Source organism: Equus quagga, chromosome 3, assembly GCF_021613505.1.
Source record: "Equus quagga isolate Etosha38 chromosome 3, UCLA_HA_Equagga_1.0, whole genome shotgun sequence".
Taxonomy (NCBI): Eukaryota; Metazoa; Chordata; class Mammalia; order Perissodactyla; family Equidae; genus Equus; species Equus quagga.
Window position 1 is genome coordinate 63,680,213 of NC_060269.1, and position 22,742 is coordinate 63,702,954.

At 38.0% G+C, this 22,742-nt stretch overlaps 1 protein-coding gene across 2 annotated transcripts in view; it reads right to left on the reverse strand.

Annotated features, from left to right (window-relative positions):
• ELP3 (elongator acetyltransferase complex subunit 3) overlaps positions 1–22,742 on the reverse strand; it is a 102,150-nt gene that overhangs the window by 18,490 nt on the left and 60,918 nt on the right. For both annotated transcript variants that reach the window (XM_046657140.1, XM_046657141.1), the window contains 4 exons: positions 15,447–15,537; positions 12,890–12,955; positions 10,763–10,990; positions 9,717–9,798 (listed from right to left, as the gene is read on the reverse strand). In XM_046657140.1, the coding sequence (XP_046513096.1) occupies positions 9,717–9,798; positions 10,763–10,990; positions 12,890–12,955; positions 15,447–15,537 (467 nt within the window). The remainder of the gene's footprint in view (positions 1–9,716; positions 9,799–10,762; positions 10,991–12,889; positions 12,956–15,446; positions 15,538–22,742) is intronic.

Here is a 22,742-nt window from a genome sequence, read left to right on the forward strand (position 1 = left end):
AAAAAAAACAAAGGAAAAAGAGCAAGACTCAAATCTTTAAAATTAGAAATGAAAGAGGAGACATTACTACTGGCTTGACAAAAAGGATTATAATGTGTATGTACACCAACACACCGGATAACCTAGTTGAAACGGACAAATTCATAGAAACACAAACTACAAAAACCAACTCAAGAAGAAACAGAAAGTCTATACAGTCCTATAATAAGTAAGGAGATTGAATCAGTAATCAAAAACCTCCCAAATGGCTTTACTGGTGATTTCTACCAAATGTTTAGAGAATTACACCAATCCTTCTCTAATACTTCCAAAAAACTGAAGAAGAGAGACATTTCCTAACTCATCCTGTAAGGTTAGTAATACCTTGATACCACAGCCAGACAAAGACACTACAAAGAAAACTACAGACCACTACCTTTTATGAATATATATGGGAGAACATACTTGCAAATCACAGATCTTATAAGGGTCTAGTATCCAGAAAATATAAAGTATTCCTACAACTCAACAACAAAAAGACAAACAACCCAATTAAAAAATGAGCAAAGGACTTGAACAGACATTTTTCTAAAGAAGATACACAAATGACAAATAAGTACATGAAAACATGTTCAACATCATTAGTCATCAAAGAATTGCAAGTCAAAACCCTAAGAAAACATCACTTCACACCCACTAGGATGGCTATTAAAAAGAAGGGAAAATAACAAGAGTTGACAGGGACGTGGAAAAACTGGAACCCTTGTGCACTGTTGAGGGGAATGTACAACGATGCAGCCACTGCAGAAAACAGTTTGGTGATTCCTCAAAAAGTTAAGCAGAATTACCATTTGATCCAGCAACTCCACTTCTGGGTATATATACAAAGAAATCGAAAGCAGGGGCTCGAATAATTTTTTATAAACCAATGTCACAGCAACAGTATTCACAGTAGCCAAAGGATGGAAATAACCCAAATGTAAAAAGAGTATACATACACACACAACAGAATATTATTCAGCCTTAAAAAGGAAACAAAATCTGATACACGTTATAGCATGGGTGAACCTTGAAGACATTATGCTAAGTGAAATAAGTCAGACACAAAGGGACACATATTGTATGATTTGACTTCATAGAGACAGTAGATTAGAGGTTACCAGGGGCTGGGGAGATGGGGGAATTGGGAATTACTGCTTAATGAGTACAGAGTTTCTGTTTGGGGTGAAAAAATCTTTTGGAAATAATAGTGATGGTTGCACAACATTGTGAATGTAACTAATGCCCTTGAATTGTATACTTAAAAATGGTTATAATGGCAAATTGTATGTTATAATACAATTTACAACCTCCCCAAAGGGGAAAAAGAAATGACTTTAAGGTGCATTAACTATCAGCAGGTGTTTGAGGTGGAGAAGAGTAGATTAGGGTATCTCCAGGGAGAAACCATGTACCCTCAGTCCAAAGATGGTCTTTCTATATTCCATAACCTAGAAGGAAGATACAAATGGCCAATATCATAGATATAAAGCATCAGACATTTAGATTGGCTTGTAAGGGGGGATAAAGGAATGTCCTCATGGACGAGAGATGGCAGACAAAACGTCAGAGCCAGGTGCTTCTGTGCGGCCTGCCAAACTCTGCTTAGCACAGTGTGAGTTAATTGTGCTGCCATGACTGGCTATGTGAAAATCTGACACTGGGATTGGGACAAGAACTCTTGAATCTAGGTATGCCCAAAGAGAGTCCATCCTGGGAGAAGGCCTGTAGAAAGGAAATGGAAGCCTATTAATTCCAAGTTAATGAAAATGTATTCTATCACTCAGTATTCAAAGATGGTCACCACCAAATCCTCTCTCTGAGAAGCAGAATTTATTTCCTCTCCCTTTAAATCTGGGCTGGCCCAATGACTTCTTTAACCAAGAGAATGGGGCAGAAGTTGCACTGTGGTAGGCAGTCTCTAAGATGACCCCCAAAGTTCACTGCCTACTGGTATTCACGATCTTGTGTAATCCCTTCCGCTTAGGGGTGGGCTGGACTTGTTGACTCTCTGCTGAGACTAGGGTATAAAAACTATGGCTTCCATCTCAAAGGGCCTCTCTGTCTCTGTGATCATTCTGCTGGGGGAAGCAAGCTGCCATGTGATGAGCAGCCCTACGAAGAGGCTCATGTGACACAGTGAGAAACTGCAGCCCTAAGACCAACGGACTGTGAGGAAATGAAGCCTTCCAAAAACCACACAGTGAACTTGGAAGTGGATCCTTCAACCCCAATTGCATCTTGAAAGGATTACAGCCCTGGCTGACACCTTAAATGCAGTTTTATCAGATACACTGAGCCACGTGCACCCAGCTAAGTTACGTATAGATTCCTGACCTACAGAAACTATGAGATAACTGCCAGTTGTTTTTAGCCACTAAGTTTTGTGGTCATTTATTACAAAGCAATAGACAATGATGATCTGGGACTTCCAAGCCCAGGCCTTCACTTCCTTCCTCTTGGAACCTAGCCTTCATGCTATGAGAAGCGTAAATCACGTGGAGAAGAACCAGGGCGCTCATGCTGACAGTCTCAACTGAGCATCTGTTACCAGCTAGAACTGAGACTCCAGACAAGCTACCCTAGCCAGCTGCCAGCCATCTGAGCCACTCCAGCCAAGGTCCTAGACATCATGGAACAGAGATGAGCCATCTTCTCTATGCTTTGCTGAATTTCTGATCCACAGAATCACTGGGCAAATAAAATGGTTATTTTTTTAAGCCACTAAATTTTGGGGTGGTGTGTTACACAGGAATAAATAACCAAAACAACCACTAAGTAGTAAGATTTGCAGTAAGAGGTAACAGACCGCCTAGAGTATAGATCTTGGGCTTCTGGACTGGTATACTGAACATCAGTGATTCATTCATAAATGGTGGACAAACTGGACAACTAGATGCTTAGGGAATAGAGGATGGGGGTGCATGAGGAAACATTATCTCATGGCCACAATCTAAAACACTAAATCTACCAGTTAATTTCTTGGAAATGTGAGCTGTTTGGTCTGAGACAACAGTTTAAGCCAGGTTGACCAAAGAATAAGAAATTCCCTGGGTATGTCCTGTTGAAATTAGAAATGCCCTAACTAAAAGGTTCTATAAAACCAGTATCTTGGTTGCTGCTAAGGAAGGCAGCATCAATATTTTCCAGCATTATTTAGTCTGCTCACGTAAAGAGGAAGAATCTGCCAAATCTCTGCCTCTATAGATCTAAAAGAGAAAAGCTTTATCAAATTGAATGGATTATAGCAATGTCACATATTTAGAGAAAACAATAGTACTAACCATATGAAAGTTACATTGATAATCAGGAGCTAACACTGCAACAACTATAAAAAAGAGAGCAGATGGTGAGTAGTTTAGGCTAGACCACTTTGGGGAAGGCTTGTTTCCTCAGGAAAAAGCCTATGAAGTGTCTAACTTTACAATAAAGGCAGTAATTTATATCAAAGCTTCCAGACCTCTCAGGAATATTATCTGGAACCATATGATATAACACTATTCCTATTCCTAAGCATACAACCATCAGTCTCAATAACTATAAACTAAGCAGATCAAGAATGGGGATGAAAAGTCTGCAAGTATTAGTGTGTCAACATTAGCAAGGCTATCCTCCGACTTTTTTTTTTCTTTTGCTGAGTAAGATTTGACTTGAGCTAACATCTGTTGCCAATCTTCTTCTTTTTGCTTGAGATTTGTCCTCAGCTAACATCTGTGCCAATCTTCCTCTATTTTGTATGTGGGTTGCTGCCACAGCATGGCCACCAATGAGTGGTGTAGGTCCACACCCAGGAACTGAACCTGAGCTGCGGAAGTGCAGTGCATGCCGAACTTAACCACTAGGCTATGGGTCTGGCCTGCTCTGAGACTTTAACGTGCAAGACTTCACAGCAAGGACCTGGGAAGAGCAACAGCACTTGCCAAATGCTGTTCCTCAAGTGCCAACAAGCCACTATCTACCAGTATCACTAGCTTCTGCTTAGGAAACTTCACCAAAAATTCAGCTGCCCACAAGATCTAAACAGTGGAAACTCCCTAGTGGTCTATTTAGGAATAATTGAAAAACATGCAATAATTAATAGAGTCATGTGATGCCAAGTGTGCGATGGGTCTAATGCACTTGGCATGCAATACAGTATGAACTGGCACCTGATTCATGTACAAATGAATAAAAATCAAGTCAGGGAATGATAAATACTGAGAGGAGTTATGCAATAGCACCTTCGCAGTCCAGTTGCAATACAGACATCAATTAGCAAACATTTAGCCAATCTGTTATCTAGCAAAATAGTATTCTATGTCATCAATGTTAGTCTGATTAATAATGATGCTGAAATTTAAAAAGTTCTTGTAGTAAAGTAATATTTTATGTGGCATCTATTGTCTTTAAAAAGAAAGATATTCACCACCACAAAAACATAATCCTATTAGAACATGCACCAAAAAAAAGAAATATGTATGATCATTGTTGGAATAACAAAATGGAAGAAATAGAGGAATATATAGAACCCTAACAATGTGCATTTAATTAGGGGATAATTTATTAAAAGATAAATTATGCAAAGGGATGAAATAGAAAGCATAAAAGAGCAAACAATCTTTTCCTTTCTTTTCTGAGGAGTCCTATATTAACACATGTACACACAGCACAAACTGGTTTGCATTTGGCAGGCTTCCTGTATCCATTAGCAAATACCTAAGCCAAAATGAGGAAAAGCTTTTCTAGGCATTTTAGTAAGGATTATGAGTCCATTACCAGGCAGATCTGGTTACAAAGGTACCCTTCTTTTCAACTAGATTATAATGCAAAGAATAAAACTATCTTCACCTTAAATGGAGGGAGATGTGTTGCGGCCTGGAATACAGGTGAAGTTTTTGGGGTCAGGTAAGTAAATCCCTGTCATTTGTAGCTTAATGAAACAAAATAACTGCTATTTTCTGCCCATATACCATTTTACTAATCAGTGGTTCTGGGGTACAAGATCATTAATTTTAGTCTTATGAAGCCATATTGGACTATACAAGGTACAGGCTGTTGATTTTTTTCACTAGTAGGGATTGTAGATGTGGCTTTAGAGTCACATAATTCTGAGCATCATGATTTAGAATGCTCTCATCTCCATAGTGACTTGTTTACTCATCCTATATTTAAGTACTTCTCTCCTGCCCTCTTCTTTGCCTTTTTAGTAGGTTTAAACAAAATGACTACCACTGTCTGACTTCAGTGATTTCTGTCTTCAACCATTCAGACATTTTCCTCATTTCTCACCAACACTGTGTGATTTATCAGCCTTGTACAATTCTTGGCAAATGGCCATATTAATTTTCTACTTGAAAGAACACAAATAGAATACTGCTTATGACGAAGGTAGTGGGAGGAGCTTGGGGAGTAGCTGTTCATCTCGATGCATAGCAATTAGCCTGGTAAACAGAAGCAGCAACATGATTGGATCTGATACCTAGCCAAAATTGCCAAAAGGAAAAAAAATCATTCTGTTGGGGGTATTAAGTGGTTTTGAAATAGTGGCTACCGACAGTCATATTTGCCCTTTTGGAAATGGTACTGGCAATGTGACATCAGAGATCTCTGGTTTCCATGGTGATTATTAGTGACGGCATTTCAAATGTTGCAGTTAGGTTCTACAGTACAATCTCTTGCACTTTACACCATATGAGAGGGAAGAGAAAAAACTGCTTCACCTTAACATTTTTAAAGGCAAGAGTGCTGCTCATCCAAGTAGATGAACATCAGGGCTTTTAAGTAGATACGATTTGCTAACCTCAAACAGACGTGTAAGTTGGTGAGCGATACTAAAGTACTTGGACTTAATAGGGACTAATTAATTGCTTAGCTATTTAGCAGCAATTAACTTTTATTTCCTGCCTACACATTATTTTATAAACTGGTTGCTCTTATACTACTGATTTACCCATTTTTATATGTGGAAAAGATTATTTTCTTACTCTGAAGCAATTAATCCTGAGTTGAGAAATAGTGTAAGCAGGGAGAAACAATTATCTTCCTCTGCAGTTGAGGGCAACCTGCGAGGTGAAAACTGAGCTGGCTGTCCCGCCCAGGACGACATCCCTCAAAGGCGGGGCAGCATCTTGTACTTCCTCTAGCTGCACTCTCAGCCCCGTCCCTGGCACACGGGAGATACTCAACACACTTAAGTGATGCTGATGTTGATGAAGCTAAATATTTCATTTTGCGTTGTTTAATTCAGAGTTGGTGGTTAACTTTAAAACACAAAGTTTACTTACTAAGACAATTAGATATACTTAAAAAAAGAGTGAATAAACAAAAGTTTCTCTAAGAAAGTGCTTCATTTAACTCTGATAAAAAAGTTTTCAATTTTCTCATATAGCTTTAAAGTTAATCTTTTAGAAAAGATAAATCAGCTATAAAATATACAGTAATACCTTCTGTAATACAAAATATAGTGAAGTTAACAGTGAAAAACGTGTTTTTTAATAGGAAAAAACAGACTCCATGGAGTCTTTCTGACTAGTGATTCAAATCAGATCTACTGGGTAGTTAATATTGTCTAGAGGTAGAATCAAAGATTATAAATCCAAGTAACAGAGAAAATCCGCTGGCAAGATGAAGGGAAGTCATAATGAATCAGAATGTAATTAAAAAAAAAATTCTACATAAATGCATTACTCTTACAGTCACAGTAACCAGAATGATAAATGATCTGTCTCTCCCTTAGGACTCAACTACTAGTTACGCCGGGACAAAATATCTAGGCCACCACTGTGGATGGGTTTTACAAAAGCCTACAGACCAGAATAAGAATGAATTTACAAATCAATGACAAGGTCAAAAAAAAAAAAGGTAGGACACTTAGGTCACAAAGTACCACCCGTTGTGACTGAAGTTAACACGTATCCACAAATCATGGATAACATCAGCTACCTATGAGAAACTTTATCATCAAATACTGAAACTACTCAACGACTCAATGAGATTGAGATCAATTACTGATGAAATTAAAGGGTCTCCTAATATGATTTCAGAAAAGAATTTACGTAAAATATAATCAGTAAAACACAACTGGTCATGTTGAGAACTGACTGAAACTAAGACACTAAGGGGCAGGATTCTAGACTGTTAGAACTATCTTTTGATAACCTAACCCACTTGTTTTCAGTAAGGAAATAAAGGTGTACAGACATGAAGTAACATTATCCAAGATCACAAGGAGAGCTCCTGTCAACACGGGAGGCATCCAAACCCTCCTCCCGTGTCTCTTCACATAGACCCTATCTAATCAAGTGCTCTGAATACATGCAGCACAGTCACCAGTGTTGTCCAGAGAGATGTTCATTCTAAGGACCAATTCATAAAGTATAACTGTTTCACTTTTTACAAAAACCAATTAACACACAAACACACACATCATTGTATTCAAATCATTAAGTACCAAAGACCAAAGTCAAAATGAACAAACACGGAAGGAAAAAACATAACAAACATGCTCTAATAATAAACACTTTAAATCTGCCCTCCTGAAGTTCTGAATAATGGACCTCTCAGGTGTGTGATTCAGAAAGCTAGATAGAACAGTAATATACTACTAAATTAGAGAAATAAAATGCATACATAGACTAAATGTTCTAGACTTTTTCATTTGAAGGGTGACCAGATCTTGAGTCAAACAGAAAGTCAAGGCCTTATGTGGTTTCCCCAGTAGGAAGCAATGGTGGGGCTTACAGACTGGAGTGGCAGGAAGTAACACTTCGCTTCCTTCCTCTCACAGAAGTCACTTTAGTTCCAAGAAGGCAATCTAGGGCTGCTCCTATAGAAATCCACCAGCCAAAAGCAATCCCGTACAGAAATCTGGTAGTCCTATTGTAGCAGCTGATAGGAAGAAAGGTTCTTCCCTGTTATTTTTAGCAAGTCTTTTGTTATTTTAAAAAACCTACAGGTAGATGATCGGAAATTGAGCTATTATTTAGATTACGATAAAAAGCTAGAAAGAAGACAAATGCTGATTTCCACACAGAAAGACACTCCGCCCAGAAAAGGCAGAAACTGAGGCTCTTATGGGCAACTGAGTATGACCTCAGGCAAGCCAGAGGCCTTCTCTGCATGTAACATTTCTACAGAGATAGATCTCACAAAGACAAAAGAAATAATGGGAAATGATAGAATACTGATGCTCTTCAGTTTTAAAATTGATTAGTTTCCCACAGACACCAGAAAATCACATGACTGCATATCAGACTTTGGGAGTGCAGGCCTTGCCAGGGTCCCAGAGAGTATCCTTACCTTAATGATTTGGAAAAGAATACTAAAACCTTGCTACTGAAAGTGTGGTGTGAAGACAATCAGCCTAGGTATCACTGAAAGCTGGTTAGAAATGTAGGCTCTCAGGCTCCACCCCAGACCTAATGAGTCGGAATCTGCATTTTAACAAGACCTTCAGGTGATTCACAAGCACATTAAAGCTTGAGAAGTATCATACTGAAAACACTGACAGTGCTCTGGCAAAAGAGGCCACTGAAATTTCAGGTGATCTCAACCCTCCAGAGATACTTTGTAGAACGAGTATCAGGAAAGGTTGGCTTCTGGTCAACCACAGGTTCAGACAATTGAGAGGTAAACATTTTTTTGTTACAAAATCAGTATCAATCAGGTGAGCCTCATTTACTTCCTTTTTCTTTAGTGGGATTAAAGATAGAAAAAATATATAAAGCTAGCCATGTTAAGAAATGTTTTATGAATCTGTCTGGATAATGCCAAAACCCAAAGCCAGACTAAATGATTAAGTGTGCCTGGGTCACTACACTTTCATAATTATAATCATTAAAACCTGAGCAAGGGTACTGATTTATTGACCGGCAACAACTTACTGATTTTTTTAAAAAAAAATTTCATTTCAACTTTCATTTTCAGAAAAGACTATTTTCTTAGGAGAAAATAATCTGCCTTTAAGCATGCAGTAGTCTAGAGGGAAAACAAACGCTGGAGGAAAAATAACCTAAATTTTGATCATGGCTTTCACCACGTTAGCTTATTGGGAATAGCAGCTTTTGTAAGGATACAACACTAATGAGCAGGAGTGAAAGGGTGTGTACGCTATTTCTTGTTGCACTCATACTAGAATTTCCTTTTCATGCCCACATCCCCAATTACCTGATGTCCTAGATAAGGTATGGTACTTCCAAACAGCAGAAAGCTGTTCCCCAAGAGCAAAGCCATTGAGATCAACGTGTAAGGAGCAAAGGACTCTGCCTTTAAACATCTCACACTGGCAACTGAGGTTCTATTTTAATTTTTTGAACACAAATATTGATAATCTCCACATTGGTTTATGTTTTTCTTGGATCCAAATCATTAAAATTCATTTTCCCAGACAGAGTAACTAGGCACAAAGCAAAGAGAGAAGTTGACCATGATAACTAGTGTGACAGACAGTGATGATTAGTATGACAGACAGACAGCGAGGAACACAGGATACAGATTACTGGTCTTGCCACTCAGAGTTGGAGGGCTTCTGAAAGCTCTATTCCACCAAACTGCTTAGAGGAATTTTCTTGGTGTTTGAGCACAAGTCTTTCACTATCCAGTTCTGCCCGATTTTGAACATGATAATCATAAACAAGGGCAAGAAAGGCCTGAGGTAGTTTTAATTGTGGTACCAAATTAAACATGTGAATGAATCATGAACTTTGCCCTCCCCCAATTACCTGATATAACAGCTATTTTCCCAGATCCATGTTCTTCTCTAGCAATTCTTTCTGCTTCCTCCATCAGCAGCATGCCAAATCCCTTTAAGGAGCAATGGACAAGGGGCGGGGGGAGGGGAGGGGGAATTAGGGAATTAAGAAGGAAAGAAGTCATTAAGAGGGGTCTGTAAAACAAGACAGTTAATATTTAGTAGTTGCTAAAATCTGTTAAAATAAGAGTGACAAAAAGCCATTTATAGGAATAAGGAAAGAGAAACTTTTCAATTATACCAAAAATACACTGTAGCAGACTAGTAAAAAGGAATACCTTTGAAACAAAAGCCATCAAAAGGTATTTTGTGGATGATGTAATCTAGTCACAGTAAGGAGGTAATTGCCTCTCAACTTTTGTCTCTTTTTAAAGAAATTCTAGGCAATCTCCAGGTGATGGAAGTCTGGGGCATCTAATCTTGTATTTATTAGTCACCCCTCCAATTTCTAAAAGGCTTTGGAAACCAGGCAATATTCTTAAATCACCAATTTTGGGGTACAGAGCTACGCTATAGCTACCATTAGTGGTTTTAACCCATTTTCCTGAAATTTAAAAATGTGAGTTATTTATTTATTTAGGTTGTTTGGGGGAGTGGAATAGTGTTCCACTATATATCATATAGCTTGCACTTATGAAGTGCTTTAATATCTCATAAGTGCTTTCACATTATCATCTCCTTTGATACTATAATGGTTGAATCACAGAAATTGCCGGTATCGGGCCATTTCTGACTTTCAAAAGCAGCAATTTCGTATGGTTCAATCTAATATTATATTCCACTTGACTGAGTCTCAATTTGTCTTTCCCTCCTCCCCCCTCATACCAAAAAGGGTGCAATTTGGAGAGAAAACATCTCTGAATAACTAAAATATTGGTTCCTCCATTTCTATACTTCCCTTTCCCCTTTCCTCTTTCTGTTTCTTCCTCTGCCCCCTCCTTCGCCCTATTCCTTTTCTCTTGACCTCCTTTGGGCAATTTCCTAATTAGAGTCAAATGGAAATGGAATACAGGATACCTGATGCTGGAATTTAGTAGGATCTCGACTGCTCACAGGGACGACACTTCCATATACATGCAGCTCTCGGACTATGGAAACACCTCCAACCAATTCAAAACGGAAGGTTTCCTCTGAGCACTTTCGTAATCGCAGGAGGCCAATCAAAATGTCTTGATCTGGGTCTTCATACGACAAGAATGTTTCCCAGCCACCATTTGCAACATAATCTCTCCTTACCAATTCAACCTGTTTATTTTTAATAAATAACCACACAAAAAAGCTTTTTTAAATTAGAGAATAAAGTTCATTTTTATAATTATATGTATTTATTTAGACTAATATCCACAATTAGGGATAAAGAATGAATAATCATGAATTATGTTTCTTTTTACTTGTCTACTCTCAAATATCACTGATTAAGAGTTTGTGCCTTGTTCATGGGCTATTATAAAAGGAAAACAATTTTACAATTTCATAAATATGTGAACTTCATTAACCTTGAGATTCTCACAGAGATCCACCTCAGTAAATGCTTCCATGTATTTTAAGTCTTTGATCCTCTATGAAAAGTCTCTAAGATAAAATTACACATTACGTCACACATGCAGCTCTTGGGAGCACCGTGAGCCCCAGAACTGTCAGGTACTCGATGGTTTCATTTTGTAGTCCTTACCTCCTCCTCTAAAGCCTGTTTTCGGGGTGGGGGGTGCGGTGTGGAAAGTGCTATTAGTCACTTGTTCCCTGATGGGATTTTAAGAAAGTATGGTATCCCATAGGGCCTTTAAAATATTATGCCTAGTTATGAGACTAAAATGCTAAAGAAAATTCGATGACTGGAGAGTAGCTTTTGTGGTAGCAATCTACACAGGCTTTTGACTCTTTAACTCATTGTTCAAGTGGCCTTGGCAGTTTGCCTTAATATAAGCTATACGTAACAACATGCATACACAGAGAAACTTACATATGCGGCCATGGTCACACCCAGGTATACTCCAAAAATGGGCAGACTATACCCAGAGAGTGAGGTGAACAATTCAGACTAATACTTCTATTCCTTCTTTTTTTTTTTTGAGGAAGATCAGCCCTGAGCTAACATCTGCTGCCAATCTCCTCTTTCTGCTGAGGAAGACCACCCCGAGCTCACATCCGTGCCCATCTTCCTCTACTTTATATGTGAGACGCCTACCACAGTGCCAAGTGATGCCATGTCCACACCCGGGATCCAAACTGGTGAACCCCGGGTTGCTGAAGTGGAACGTGTGCACTTAACCACTGCGCCACTGGGCCGGCCCCTTATATTCCTTCTTAACTTAATGTTTGCTAAATAACTGGATTGCATGAGAATTTGGCAAAATGATTAACTGTGCTTGGGTCTACTTCTTCTCCTCAAAAGGTCCCAAATGTGAAAAATGTCAATTAAATAAATAATTCATTTTGAGAACAGAAATATTAATGCAGATATCATCAATTCTAGCCTTTCTCAAACAGGGTTCCACTAGAGAGCTAAATCCCACAGAAAATTTGGCACATGTATAGACATTATAGATATATAGGAAGGAAGCTGATTCATTACAAACAATGAATGCCTTCAGGCATTAGGCTTAAGTTTTGTGGAATCCCTGTTGATAAGGGCTGATCTATTCATTTGATTATTGCCAAGGGGCAATAATTTAACAGTTGCACACAGAGATAAGTAGATAGCATCCAAGTAGCTCTACCTGAAGATAGCTACCAGTCACATGTGGCTATATACATTTGAACTCATTAAAATTAAATAAAATTAAAAACTCAGTTCCTCAGTTGCGCTAGCCACCTTTCAAGTTCTTAACAGTCACATGTGACTGGTGGGTGATATCATATTGGCACAGGTTATAGAACATTTCAAACACTGCAGAAAGTTCTACTGGACAGTGCTGATGTAGAACAAAGTTCAGACTTGGTTTTCTTAACTGGGCTCTTAGAATTCAGCCACCCTCATATTTAGTTTTCCTGGCTTGGCATCTATATCTGATCCTCAATTACTCTTTGCTCTTAGTTTACTCATTAACTTGTAGACTTCAGTCTTATTGGTAAGAAGGTGTGGGTTCAGGCTTGACAACAATTTACAAATAGGACCCAATCTCTCTATAAAAGGAACAAACTAACCTGGTATGGCCGCACTTTGTGATGAATTTCTTGGATTCCAACCTCTCTGGTTCTCACATCTCGACACTGCCAAAAAAACAGAAACAAAAAAGGTAGGGGAAGCGGTAAATATAAAACTGGTAACTAATTAAATTTTTATTGAAACTTCTCCTCCAAACTCTGGGGTCAAAATTAAGTTTGGACATAATTTGCATTGAGATAAAAGAACTGAATTTAAAAATGAAGCCATCTTTAATAAATCTGAGGATAAGAGAAACAGGAATGGAAATGTATGAAGTTAGTGAAGTACTGCTTTTAACCGAAGTTTAGAATTCAAAGGAGATCACTACATAATGTAGTATTGTAGGTAAAGAACATACGCCCCAAAATCTGAAAATAGTTTTACCCAGGGGATATAACTGTTTCTGAAAGTGCAATACAAAACTATGCATATAGAAGAGTAAAAAGCAAATTCTGAATTTAAAACCTTCACCATTTTATGGCAGTTAATGTTTTTAGCATCACCATATTTCTATTACTTTAGAAATGTCAAAAAGAGAGATGCTAAAGACTGCTGTTTTTTGCAGAGAGGGGCACTGTAGAAGAAAGGGTGTAAGGAAGGAAGGAAGAGACGGAAGAAGAGAGGAAAGAAGGAACCTAGAGCGATTTACTATGCAATCTGAACCACAGTCACAAAGAGCTCTCTGAGTGTCCCTGGGAGGCACAAAGCTGCCTGCAGATGATACGGATGCAATGGTTGGTCTGCATGGCCCAGCACATGTGATGAAACTCTCACTTCTATTTCACAACCCAGTGTGCATGCTACATAGCCTGACATTTATAATTACAAAATCCTTACAGTACTCCATTAAATGTCCTATGGTATACTTTTCCCTATAGAACAAACTGTAAAAATTATTTTCAGGATCCTAACATTTTCCACTAGTGGAAAAAGAGCACCCTAGGAAATCTGATGATGTTATGCAAGCTATACGACTAACAGTGTATTTATGAAGGACTGCTTTATACGTATAGAATTTCCTAAGAAAAATAAGAGGTTATTATTTAGTTCTACGAAAACAAAGCAATTTCCATGCTGGAATCAGTACAAGATAACAATGATTTGTTGATGTGGATATCATGAACTCAAAAATTGTACAGCAAACAAGGATCACAAATCTCTGTAATTATGAAACTATTACATTTAGGTGTTGTCTTTTAACTATAGCCATTCTACATAGTAGCTTGCACATGAATGTACTATACTGAACGCTTGCATGCTGTTTCTTTCTTCTTCTTTTGTTGGGGAGGGGGATGCTTCTTTAAAGGCAGAGATTGATGTGCTTATTTTCTGGTAAACACATTGCCTGTGTAAATGAGATGTCTTTTGGCTATGAATGAATTCTAGTCTTCAGACTCCCAGTTTACTTTAAGAGAGGCTGTTAAGGTTTATGAAGGGGACAGGGTTAAAGATGATAGCTGGATGCTGAGGTTATCAGGATAACCAGGCCAGGTCAGTCACTTCGGCAGTGGTATTCTCAGAGGAGAGAGGAGGTGGAGAATGAGGACAGCTGGAGACTGGGAAGCAGAGCGGGTGTACAATCTTGTTTGGTGCTATTAATCACTGTAAATACATTTATTGTTTTTCTATAACTTAAAATTGTTTGGGGTTTTTTTTGGTAGAATAAGCCACTAATGTTCACAAACTCTACTTTGGATAAACAATTTTCTGAAAAATTTTCTCTATAATAATTCAACGGAGAGAATAAAATGTCTTGGGTAAGTCCACCAACATAATATGCAGTCCTCAAAATGACGTCTTTCAAAGTGCAGTCTATGTCTGTACTGTGCATGAGACTATCTCACAGCTCCATCCCAGACCTAGTGAATCAGAACCTCTGAAGGCAGAGCCCAGGAATCAACGCGCAGGACTCGATGCCGCTCCTGGCCTTTTCTCTTGAGCAGCTCCAAGAAGTAGTTCCTAGGGCACTGGGTTTCAGATCTTATTGTGATTTAAGAATCACCTACAGAGACTGTTAAAGTGCAGATTCCTGGGCTCTTTTGACTTCCGGGGTCCCAGAAAGGAGATGCTTGGTAAATATTTGTAAAAGAAAAAGTGACTAAATAGACATGGGGGTATGCTGGGGCGAGGGAGACTGGTCTGTGTGGGCAATAGCGCTGTTTGGTAATTATTTCACACATGTAATCCTTATTTCTTTGAACGTCATAGCCTCATATTCTTTTATGACCATGAGTCAAGAATCGAACACCCAATACTTCAAAAGGAAAAAGCTTTTTAAAAAAGCAAGTTGAGCACATGGTTGGCAATCTGAGTAGGTAGAAAAAACAACTATTAAATTGACAAACATACACTCTTTTAGAAGAAAGCAGAAGGGGTATAAGAGATAGGAGGCAGCTTTTGCAACCATTAGCTTCAACTTCAACACATTATACAGTAAGAATGCCCTCAATATATGAAAGCTTTTTGATCAATTTCTTAAATTTGTAAGTGTGATAGTATCAAACTTTTTTTTGTTTCAGATTACTTTGATCTCAACAGTTATGGTCAGACTCTTACCTGTATTCCAAGGTCTTTCATTCTTGCAAATGCGAGCTCTCTCAAATTACCATGCTCTACTCCGGAGCTGACTAAGGGCATTGGAATGTCTCTGTAGGAGAAAAACATCAGCTGTTGCAAAATATAAATCATTCTCTATAGCAGTAAGGCAGGGATATTAAAAAAAAAAAGAAATGAACAAAAACAAAAAACCTACAAAGCAGACCAGAAAAGCAGAGGATGAATGTCTTAACCAGGAAGCAAGATTCACAGCTTCTCTATCTCTCAGTTTTCCCACCAATCAAATTATGACTTTCACCTACCACTCAAGGTTTCTGTGAGAAACACCTGATGAAAATCACTTTAAAGTGCAAAACAAATGTCTGATAACCATTAGTAACCATTTTTGGCTGACGAGACATTTGTAGTAAACAAAATAAGAAATAAAACTTTTTTTTACAAAATCCAATTTGCTTAAAGAGGAGAAATAACAATTATTATTAATGTGCTGATTTACAGCTTACATTTTCCCACACAGTTGCTGAATGACAAGTAACGAGAAGTACAAAATCCTGGCTTGGCCAATAACTGGTCTCAAAGAATAAATTTTTTCCCTGTTTCCCAAAAATCTAAATTAGAAAAGACTCTGCATTAGAAGAATAACAGCTTGCCTAAAGATGAGAGGAAACAAAATTTATTTCCTGGCATTAACATAGCCTAAAGTGCCAGGCATCAAGGAAACTTCAATCAAAGCTGAAGTTACGAATTCCACTTTAGTAGCCCCCAGTACTCTCTTCTAAACTCAGATCTAAAGATAAAACAATTAAAAAAAATATAAAGTAAGAATATGCTCAGCACATCCGCTTCCTATTCAAAGAAAAGTCCTCAATGTGTTTGTCTAATATTTGGTTGATTAGAAGAAAGACTTGAAGAATACACCAAGTATCTTTTCTTCTCATTTTTTGCTTCTGAATCAGCTTGAGTCTTTTCTCTCTTTTTACTTATCTCTTCAAATGTTAAGTAACTACAATTAGCTAATTCATCCATTTGATTCTAATAAGATATTCCTTACTCAAAAGTATCAAAAGTCAATCAATTAGCATTAAAAGCTATATACACTAAGTCTATTAGGCTCTAGAAGCCAGCAGTTTCCACAAAGACACTATAAAGCAATGATAAGCCAAATTCTTTAGGACGACACACCAGGGAGTTCAAAGTGAGAGCGACATAAAAAAACATATTTTAGAGTGATTAGTTAATACATACGGTTTACTTTTAGTTTCAGTAAAATAAACTAACTTGCTATTTTTGCGACTAATTTCTTAAAATCAAATACATTTTAAATTAGTAATCAGATGGAATCGAATGAAGGCTAGTGAAGTTAAAAAATATGGTTTATTTTAGCAAGGAATGTGCAAATATACTGTTTTAAATATTTTACTGTTTCATATTCTATAAGCCAAAGTTACTGTCTTCTAAATGCCCTTTTTACCCTGATATATTTTATAAGTAACTCAAAAATACATGTATATACTTTTACAACTTAAAGGAAAATTTAAAACATTGTTATACATGACATGAAATTAATCTGATTAAAATCAATGGCAACCACTGTTAGTGTCCATTACGTGACAGAGACATTCTATTCTTGTTATTCACAGCAGTTACGTTCTGTAGAGGCCCTGAGTAAGAAATACTGAAGCATTGCTCCTAGGGAAAATGCAGGGTTAGGCTCCTGCGAGCCTTTAGTCATATTTTCTTCAACCAATCAATACATAACCTGTTTTATGCGTGTTTCCGTTTAAAGATACTTTATTTAACATATAACCGATTCATTAACATTGTACTTGTGACCAACGGCACTATAATTCATGCCTCAAAGAAGCTTGTCTAACACATTTATTTTCTCCATAAGGCACATCACAGTCTTCTTGTGCTTAGGAACACTAGACAGCACCTCAGCACTGCAATTTGGAACTATTTTAAATAGCAAAATCAACAAAAAGCAGAAAATGCAAAGAATGTGTTATTAAATAGACTACAAAAAGGACACGTTTACAGTATTTGAGCTGAAACAATCATGCCAATATCCTGTTCCCCATTAACCCTCCAACTACCAGTCTAGCATCCACCAACGACTCCGTCTGTATCACCTTCTCTATAACCGTTGTCAAATAGTGATTAATCTATTTCTATCATCCCTTCTACATTTATTAGTTGAGTCTGTATTGTAATGAAGAGCCTTCCCTTCTTCTCTATTTATTCATTTATTTATAAACTCATGGATTCCTATTTTATTCAGTTGTAATCTGATATTAACATTATTTATTTTGTTGCTTAAATTAAATTTGGCTAGTGGGCATGCATTCAGGAAGGCTTCTGGGTCCTTTTGACATGTCTCAATCGTTCTTTGAATATTTCCTTACTTTCTGGAACAACAAGATGTTCCAGGTTTATCTTGCATGTTTGCTGCCCTGGGATTGGCCATTTTCCAAGAAGCCCTGATTCCTTTTAGTGGTGAGTGATATTTAGAAATCAAGACACGGGCACTCACTGTGCTCATTACTACTGAGGTGTCACTGCCTCTAGACACTCTCAGTGTACACAATTAAGAAATTTATGTATGTATATTGCACTTTTTACAAATTGAAGGTTTGTGGCAACCCTGTGTCGAGCAAGTCTATCGGTACCATTTTTCCAAAGCATTTGGTCACTTTGTGTTTCTGTGTCACATTTTGGTAATTCTCACAATCCTTCAAAATTTCTCATTATTTTTATTTGTTATGGTGATCTGTGATCTTTGATATTACCATTGCAATTGTTTTGGGGCACCACAAACTACACCCATATAAGACAGTGAACTTAACTGATAAATGCGCGTGTTCTGACTTCTCCATTGGCCAGCTGTTTCCCTGTTTCTCTCACTCTCCTTAGGCCTCCCTATTCCCTGAGACACAACAATATTGAAATTAGGCCAATTAATAACCCTGCAAAGGCCTCTAAGTGTTCAAGTGAAAGGAAGAGTCACACATCTCTCACTTTAAATCGAAAGCTAGAAATGATTAAGCTTAGTGAGGAAGGCATGTTGAAAGCCGCGACAGCTCAAGAGTGAGGCCTCTTGTGCCAAACGGTTAGCCAAGCTGTGAATGCAAAGGAAAAGTTCTTGAAGGAAATTAATAATACTACTCCAGTGAACACATGAATAAGAAAGTGAAATAGTCTTGTTGCCGATATAAAGAAAGTTTTAGTGGTTTGAAGAGAAGATCAAATCAGCCACAAAATTCTCTTAAGCCAAAGCCTAATCCAGAGCAAGGCCTTAACTCTCTTCAGTTGTATGAAGGCTGAGGGAGAAGGAAGCTACAGAAGAAGTCTGAAGCTAGTAGAGGCTGGTCCATGAGGTTTAAGGAAAGAAGCCGTCTCCATAACATAAAAGTGACAGGTGAAGCAGCATGTGCTGATGGAGAAGCTGCAGCAAGTTAACCAGAGGACCTAGGTAAGATACTTCATAAAGGTGGTTACACTAAACAACTGATTTTCAATGTAGACAAAACAACCTTCTACTGGAAGAAGATGACATCTAGGACTTTCACAGCTAGAGATGAGAAGTCAATGCCTGGCTTCAAAGCTTCAAAGGACAGGCTGACTCTTGTGTTAGGGGTTAATGCAGCTGGTGACTTTAAACTGAAGTCAAAGCTCATTTACCATTCTGAAAATCCTAGAGCCCTTAAGAATTATGCCAAATCTACTCTGCCTGTGTTCTGTAAATGTACCAACAAAGCCTGGATGACAGCACATCTGTTTACAACGTGGTTTACCCAATATTTTAAGCCCACTATTGAGACCTACTGTTCAGAAAAAGATTTCTTTCAAAATATTACTGCTCATTGACAGTGTACCTGGTTACCCAGGAGCTCTGATGGAGATGTATGAGATTAATGTTGTTTTCATGCCTAACACAACATCTACTCTGTAGCCCATGGATCAAAGAGTAATTTCAAGTCCTATTATATAAGAAATACATTTTGTAAGGTCTAGCTGCCATAGATAGTGATTCCTCTGATGGATCTGGGCAAAGTAAATTGAAAAGCTTCTGGAAAGGATTCACCATTCTAAATGTCATTAGGAACATTCACAATTTATGAGAAGAGGTCAAAATATCAACATTAACAGGAATTTGGAAGAAGATGATTCCAATCCTCACAGATGACTTTGAGGGGCTCAAGACTTCAGTGGAGGAAGCAACTGCACATGCGGCAGAAATAGAAAGAGAACTAGAATTAGAGGCAGAGCCTCAAGATGTGACTGAATTGCTGCCATCTCATAACAAAACTTTAACAGACAAGGAGTTGCTTCTTATGGGTAAGCAATGAAAGTAGTTTCTTGAGATGGAATCTGCTCCTGGTCAAGATGTGAAGACTGCTGAAATGACAACAAAGGATTCAGAATATTACATAAACTTAGTGGATAAAGCAGCAGCAGGATTTGAGAGGAGTGACTCCAATTTTGAAAGACGTTCTACTGTAGGTAAAATGCTGTTAAACGACATTGCATACTACAGAGAAACTGTTTGTGAACGGAAGTCAATCGATGCAGCAAAACTGTACTGCTGTCTTATTTTAAGAAATTGCCACAGCCACCCCAACCTTTAGCAACCACTACCAGGACCAGTCAGCAGCCATCAACACTGAGGTAAGACCCTCCATCAGCAAAAACGTTTTGACTCGCTGAAGGCTCAGATGACGGTTAGCATTTTTTTTAGCAATAAAGTATTTTTAAAGTAAGGTAGGTAAATTATTTTTTTAGACATAATGCTACTGCATACTTACTTCTACAGTATAGTATAAAAATAACTTTTATAGGGGCTGACCCCGTGGCCGAGTGGTTAAGTTTTCACGCTCCACTTCGGCGGCCCAGGGTTTCGCTGGTTTGGATCCTGGGCGCGGACATGGCACCGCTCGTCAGGCCATGCTGAGGCAGCGTCCCACATGCCACGACTAGAAGGACCCACAGCTAAAATATACAACTATGTACTGGGGAGATTTGGGGAGAAAACACAGAAAAAAAAAAAAGATTGGCAACAGTTGTTAGCTCAGGTGCCAATCTTAAAAAAAACAAACAACTTTTATATGCACTTGGAAACCAAAAAATGTGTGTGACTTGCTTTATTGCAGTGGTCTGGAATAGAACTTACAATATCACCAAGGTATGCCTATATATATATTTGTATTCATATTTACATGCACATAAACATGTATCTATAACTATTTCTATATACAAATTAAAAAACCCAAGAGTTCATGCTGATAATTACAATTCTAATCTGGTGCCTCAATGTTCTTTTCAGCTTTCCTCCTTTCATATTTGTCAATCCTTTCAGACAGTGAGAAATCTGGCCCTCTTATCTTTAGTATGGTTACGTATTTGCTAGATCAAATAATTTATTTGTTCAACGTAAGCAATGTCCCAGCTACTCTAGCAGCCACCTCTATACTCTCTGCCCTTGCTCTCCATTACTTCAGATGCAAAGGATGCTGCTATCAATGCCTCCATGGCACTGCCTCCACAGTGACGGCAAGTAGAAATGGGAAGAGAAAGGTAGATGGGCACTATGAATACTATTAATAATGAACCAGTACTTTCAAAAGCCACTAAAATTTTCAGTAGAAGTAAACCCTCTGAGGAATAGGTTTTATCATATAGTGTTGTTAAGCAGAACTTTATGATAGAAAGCAAGCCAGAATTACCAGTAAAGCTGGCTAATAATTTGTGGGGCCTAGTGCAAAATGAGAACAAGGGGCCTCTTGATAAAAAATATTAATAATTCAAAGATGGCGAGAGCAGAGCATTAGGCCAAGTGCAAGGCCCTCTGAGACCATACAGGTCACAAGTCCCTGAAGCTGGCCCTGATTACTGCAAAGCACAAGTCAGTGAGGACCCGGTAACACAGCGCTTTATAATGATGCTGACACAGTTCACAGATGTCCTTAAATTTATGTCTGTCACTACAAAAATGCAACACGGCTTTAATGGTCTTTGGCAGTGACATGCCTGGAGTATAACAGATTGGAGTTCTTGCTCACTGAGGAGTAGAAACGTGGCAATCTCCACTTTCAGTGATAAAGTCTTTTTCACTGAAAATGAAGGGAGATAATTCTATATATGCTGAGCATCTTCTATGTGTTAAGTAATGTATTGAGCAATCTGTAATATATAAAGATAAACAGACACTGTTGCAGTCTTCTAGGAGTTCAAAACCCAGGTGAGATTACTGACCATCTGAACTTGCTACATCCATCTGGGTAGGAGTTAAAATTATTTTTAGGTCTTTCATTTCGTTTCACTCTAGTTTCACTTTCTTGGCTTGAAATTACATTCAAGAATACTCACTTTCTATTTCAACAGGTAAGCATTTCAAGCCGAGAGGTGCTAATATTTGCAATTTGCTCATCAAAAACCTTTCAAAGTGATGTCTAGAGCTTTTTTGGTCTGAATTTCTCACGCTTCAGAAGCATGTTTTGGTTGCAAATTGGTATTCCTATTCGAATGCTTCACAGTGATTTAAATATCACACGCAGGCAGACAGCTGTCAAATAGCCTGCGGGCAGCAGCAGTTTAATGTGGCTCCATCATGTGTCTGGACAGAATTTTACATTTAATTACTGACTGCACCCTTCAGGGCTGCAACACAGAATCACCTATTAGGATGCTGCTTCATAAAGACACCCAGGAAGATGTTATTGACTCAACTGTCATGAAATTAGAAGTGTAAATTAGTTAAGAAAAAAAGGGGGGGGGTGCAGTGGGGAAATGGCCAATTAAAAATATCAAGTAACCTGTTAGTAAAATATACTATTGAAAAAAGACAAGTGTAAAACATTGTATTTTCACTCAAAATATCTTTCCTCCTACTTTCCTTCCTTTGTTCCTCCCTTCTGACACCTGTCTAAAAAGTAATTCCTAGAATCCTCTTCTCCGCGTATGAGTTTAGATTCACTAGTCAACACTATGCATATTGCCTGTAGTTGGCAGGAGCTGTCACTAGGTGAACCTACATAAAATAGCCAGATTTCCTGAAGGCACAGAACACAGACACATATGATTTTCCTTTATTATGATTTAAAACAAAAATAAACAAACTGTAAATATTAAAATCACTTGGATTAAACACTCTGGGAGGAGGCTTTTCACCTTTGCCAATGTTTCCTTCTAGCAAGACATAACTGACTGCTTCCAAATTAAGGAAAGTAAGGTGCTTCACTGCATTCTTAGACTAGTTTCAGTTTTCTACATTCTCAGAATTGCTCTAAAAGTTTAAAA